Source organism: Daktulosphaira vitifoliae, unplaced genomic scaffold (assembly GCF_025091365.1).
Source record: "Daktulosphaira vitifoliae isolate Bord-2020 unplaced genomic scaffold, ASM2509136v1 Scaffold_401, whole genome shotgun sequence".
Taxonomy (NCBI): Eukaryota; Metazoa; Arthropoda; class Insecta; order Hemiptera; family Phylloxeridae; genus Daktulosphaira; species Daktulosphaira vitifoliae.
The window spans coordinates 5,203-11,263 of NW_026099966.1; the positions used below are offsets into that span (position 1 = coordinate 5,203).

Here is a 6,061-nt window from a genome sequence, read left to right on the forward strand (position 1 = left end):
TTAATTTGAAGTATGGGTTGACTAGCTGTCTAGTAAATATTAATTTTCCTATTATACTTACTAGTTAAAATTTTCGCATTAAATTTTGAACATATCTTCTTGGGCTGACTACCATTATTATGATAACTTTTAACAAGTATTTATACATAGATTTAAGTTATAAACAATAAACATTAACGAAGTAATGCTAGTAATTACTGAAGGAATTTTAATAAAAATATTATTATGGTTCGGACTTGTTGGGTCTCTGTACCTTTTAGTTCAATGGTTTAGAATAAGTTGAAATTGATCCCGTAAGGTCTCGAGTAGGTCAATCGAAAAATACAACTCAAAGTCAAAAATTGAGGGGTAAACACTTCCAAATTTCTAACATTTCAGTTTTAATTTTAGATACTCTCAATTTAAGCAATTTACGATTATAAATTTCTGAAAAAAAACTACATTAGTGTTCGCGCCAAGTGTGAAAGCTGCACTGGTTAGGTGTAGTCAGCTGGTAGTGCTTGTGCGCTATCACCTGTTAAGAAGCCTTATCAGCTTATTACCGTGTTGTTCGGTCGTTTTTTATTCAAAATGTAATGTGTACCTGTTGGTATTATCACAGACTATATAGTCTGTGGTATTATTATCAGTGTTGGGAAAGTTCCTTTTTAAATGGAATTCGTTCCGTTCCCCGTTCATTTTCTAAAATATGAACTCGTTCCAGATCCTAATTCTTTATATTAAGAAGGAACTTGTTCCAGATCCAGTTCCTCCAAAATAAGAACTCGTTCCACTCTTCGTTCCTTTTATAAGTTATTTAAAAAATTGTGGCAATGAAATCATGATAACGGTCATCAATGATTTTCATCAGCAGTCGAATACAAAACAAATTTGTAGTATTCCTTATCTAAAAGTATTCGAAAATTATATTTATAAGCAGGTAGTAAATGCTAACGACTTGTGTCAACGCGACCAATGTCTATTGTCTACATATAAGTTAGAAATAATAAATCAGAAAACCCAAAACCTTTAACATAAATTAGTTAACAAGAAACGACGATAATATTCGGTGCATTATTTAATATATGTACACATATATTAAATATTTACTGTATACCTACATGTGATAATAACTCTATCTATAATCAATTGATTCATTTAAACAGCCTACGATCTCGGCTGGGTATATAGGGGACTTCCATTGTCAAAAGTCAACTAAAAATACCATAATATTTTAATGTCTAGATACGAAGAAAACTACACTAAAACATGTTTATAAAAAATTTTAGAAACTGTAATTTCCGTTCACGTTCCTTAAAAAATGGAATTTGTTCATTTTCCTCGTTCCTTTATTTTAAAAGGAAGCAGTTCCTAGCATCGTTCCTTCAAAAAGAACTCGTTCCAGGAATCCGTTCCTTTTGGAACTAGTTCCTTCTCAACACTGATTATTATACAGTTTAGGTTTAAGTTACATTGGTTTTCATTTGAATTAATTGTTGTTTTGGTATTAATCAGTTAAAACTTTGCTCAATTTTCGTTTTAAAATATATTGTTCATATTATTATTGTAAATTCACAACAAAAATATATTTATTTAGATATTGGTCATGGAATAGTCAAATTTCTTTGTCAAATAATTTGAGGAGAGCTTATGATAATTTAGCCTACTTAAAAAATATTTTTATGTAAAATATGTTTGTATAATGTTCTGTATTTTTAGAGCGGGTGCTAAACCCCCGGAAGCCCCCCACCCGATGAACGCCTATGTTTATTGTATATGTACCGACGGAGCTCCCGCGATGACTGGCTCAGTCAAAGGCTTTATTTCTTTTGCCAAGGAAAAAAATGAACATATTATTTTTACCAAAAAACGTTGGTAGGTGATTTAAGAGAAGTTTTGGATCAAGTTGTGAAAGTGATAAATTTTATTAAAAGTAGTTCACTTAAGTCGAGGTTATTTGAAAAAAATTGTGAAGGTATGGATTCAGATAAATCAAAGTTACTTTTTCATAGTGCAATAAGATGGTTATCAATAGGCCGGGTATTATCACGTTTTTATGATTTGAGAGAAGAAATAATTGTATTTTTAACAATAGAAGAATCGAAATACGATTTTCTTGGAGATGAAAAGTGGTGGACAAAAGTTTCTTTTTTAACTGATATTTTTGAACTTTTGAATAAATTAAATACAAGTATGCAAGGTCGTAANTTGAATAAATTAAATACAATTATGCAAAGTCGTAACGAAAATATCCTAACATCATCTGACAAAATGATGGCTTTTCATGAAAAATTAACTATGTGGAAAACTCAAGTTGATAAAAAAAAAATTGACTATGTTCCCACGAACTGCAGAGCGAGATGTAGACGCCACTCTCATATCGTTAATAAGCANGCGAGATGTAGACGCCACTCTTATATCGTTAATAAGCGAATCTATCATATTACTAAAAGACCAAATGAAAAAATACTTTTCTAGCATAAATATTGAAACTTATGACTGGGTGCGAAACCCATTTAGTGTGGCAGTTGACGAGGTCATTGGTCTGACATTCGCTGAAGAAGACAATCTTGTTTCACTGAAAAATGATAGAACATTAATGTTCAAATTTAAAGGAATGGCTCTCAACAAATTTTGGATTTATGCTCAAGCAGAATTTCCTGAAATATCAATAAAAGCAATAAAAATTTTACTACCATTCTCCACATCGTACTTATGCGAACAAGGATTCTCAGCAGTCACAACAATAAAAAGTAAAAAAACGGTAGCACAGTGGGGTCGAGGCACAGTGTGGACGAGGCATAGATGGGACAAGTATAGATGATATCTGACAGTGATTAAAATCACTATCATAAGAAACGCTTCGATGCAAATCTGTAGATAGTGTTTCCTTTAGAGAAATTGGTGAAATATTTTAAAAGCAACATGAACTCTTATTTCTTTAATTATATCCTGATTAGTAGTTCTTTGATTTTAAAATATAATATATGAATAAATACTAATTATAGTTTTTAAATTTAGTATGAAATTGTGAGGCCAGCTATGATGTATGGTTAATAGTGTTGGGCGGTTGATAAGAAAGTAGAGCAGAGAATAAGTGTAGCAGAGATGAGAATGCTTAGTTGGATGAGTGGAGTGACTAGAGAAGATAGGATAAGGAACGAGCATATAAGAGGAAGTATAGGTGTTGCGTCAATCGTGGATAAGATGACAGAAAATAGACTTAGATTGTTTAGTCATGGTATGAGGAAAGAAGAATCGAAAGCTGTAAGAACAGTTATAGAAATGAATGTTGAAGGAAGAAGAGATAGAGGAAGACCAAAAAAGAGATGGAGGGATGCTATTGAATGCGATTTGAGGACAGCTGATGTGAGCGTAGAAGATGTGGGAGATCGTGTCAAGTGGAATCTTAGGATAAGGGTGCCCGACCCCAAGTAGTTGGGATTAAGGCAAAGAAAAAGAAAAATATTACCAGATATTCCGGTGGCAATTGACATAATATGATTGTTATTTCGGAATGTACAATTTAGCGTTTAGTTGGGTTTAAATAATATAGCGTCAAATCAATTACCTACTCTATCGGTTGTATCTCAATATACACTACACTTTAATGATACAATAAATAAATAAACTCACACATACACACATATGCATTTATAACATTGTGTCTAATGTAAGTATAACATGATAAAAAGTAACCGTAAAATGAAAAAAATGGAATATAAATTTTATTACTCATATTAAATGTAATGTAACTCGAAAAATATTTGTTTAAATGAAAAAATATAAGATTATATTTTTATTTATAATTGTCTTTTAAACAACTTTTGTGCGAAACTTTTTTTTGTAAGTTAAATATTTTTTTTTGAGAAAATTAAGAAAGCTCATATTTTTGAACTTTTGCGAGGATTTAAAAAAAAAGCTCAATTCCAATCTTGAGGACTATTAGTATGTCATTATACATATTTTAATTCAACTTTTAAAAAAACAAAATTTTTTCCGCAATTTTTCCTTTGTTGACTGGCCTAGATGTCAATTTTAAACTTGTAATTGAGCTAAAAGTTATGGTAATATATTCAATTTATTTTACTATAAACTTTCATAAATCTTTATCAAAAATTTTTCATCAACTTTAAAGAACCAAAAAAATAGGTTAAAATTGAAAATTTGGACTGATTATTTTTAACATATTAAAAATCAAATCAGTAATAATTTGAAAACAAATTTTTTTTTCTTTTAATTATTATTTTATATATATAATTAGTAATAATATAAAAAATTAGAAGTGATAGAAATAGTCTACTTGCAGATTTGAAAACAACGCGAAAAGTTGATTTAGAAAAGTATATTTTTGCTTCTGATGAAAGTTCCTTGTAGTCCAGTGCATTTTTTTATAGTAACAAACAGTTTTTATTGAAAATTATTGTATCAAGCCCTTTAAATTTTTATACACGTAAAAGTAAAGCAAAATATAACTTCTTTATTATTTTTATAATTTCTCCGTTTAAATTACAATATTAAATATCAATTTCATACTAAATTTAATAATTATAATTAGTATATATTCAAATATTATATTTTAAAATCAAAGAACTACTAATCATGATATAATTAAAGAAATAAGAGTTGATGTTGCTTTTGGAATAATCCACCAATTGCCTAATTAAAACAAAAAAAAAAAAAGTTTGTTGGGAATTTTTTCTGCTATTCTGCAAAATTACTCCTTCGTTGACTAGAATGAATCATTAAATAGAAAATTTTATGAGAATTAAAACAATGTTATTTTTAAGATTAATATGCAGTCAGGAAATTTTTTAATTACTATTTACAGTATATTGTATCAGAAAAACTCATTATTTTTTTGCATTTTTATCGTAATAGAACACTTAACTAGAAATCATAGTAATCATTTCTAAGTAATTTTTGGTATTTAAAAAGATTCTACTATTGAAATATCCAGAACTGAATTAATTTTAATGATTTACTTTAACTAAAAAAAAAAAAGTTNTTATTGAAATATCGAGAACTGAATTAATTTTAATGATTTACTTTAACTAAAAAAAAAAAAAGTTAATATTTTGAATCCCTCTTGTGGGCAGGTAAAGGGTTAGATTTATAAAAAAAACCAAATGATAGATAAAGACATGCATCTAAATAAAAAAAAATATACTGATTTGGTCATTTTTGATAAAGTTATAACAATTAACAAAGTTATAAGTTTTATACACTGGACTACAAGGAACTTCCATCAGAAACAAAAATATACTATTCTAAATCAACTTTTCGCGATGTTTTAAAATGTGCAATTAGACTTTTTCTATAACTTCTAAGTTTTAATATTATTAAAAAATAGTTTTTACATATAAAAAAAAATAATTAAGAACAAAAAAAATTGTTTTAAATTAATACTGATTTGATATAATATTTAATATTAATTTGATGAATAATATGTTAAAAATAAGGAAAATGACATATTTAAACTATTTTTTTAATCGTTTAAAGTTGATTGTTGTAAATGTTTATAGTAAAAAAAAAAATTTATTTTACCATAACTTTTAGCTCAATTGGTAAGTTTGACATTGACATCATTAAATAGAAAATTTTATGACAATTAAAAAAATTGTATCGTTAAGATCAATATGCAGTCAGAAAGTTTTATAATTACTATTTATTGTAAATTTATCAGAAAAGCTCAATATTTTTTTGCATTTTTATGGTAATAGATAACTTAAATAGAAGTAATAGTAATAATTTCCTAGGAACTTTTGTTGTTTGTTGAAAAGATTCTATAATTGAAATATTGAGAACTTAATTAATTTTAATGATTTACTTTAACTAAATGTACCAATCAAAACAAAGTTGTTAAAAAGATTTACTCAATTGAGTTTATTATAAAATTTGATTATATTTGTAAAAATCAATTGTTAATTCAGGAGAAAAAACAATCATTTTTTTTAGAAATGATTTATATAGCAACACGTTAGAAAAAAATTTGAATATAATAGTCTAATAGTAGCACACACAAACAGAGTAATAAAATTATTAAATTACAAAGTAAAATGATTTAATTTTGTAGTTGAAA

The 6,061-nt window shown here is 27.2% G+C and overlaps 1 protein-coding gene across 1 annotated transcript; it reads left to right on the top strand.

The window, feature by feature from the left end:
- Positions 1 to 2,314: 2,314 nt before the first annotated feature.
- On the top strand, positions 2,315 to 2,732 carry LOC126909455 (zinc finger BED domain-containing protein 5-like; the record flags this gene model as incomplete). The annotated part of the gene is made up of 1 exon (XM_050691877.1): positions 2,315 to 2,732. A coding segment is annotated over exon 1 (418 nt), but the record flags the coding sequence as incomplete, so codon positions are not given.
- Positions 2,733 to 6,061: the final 3,329 nt, after the last annotated feature.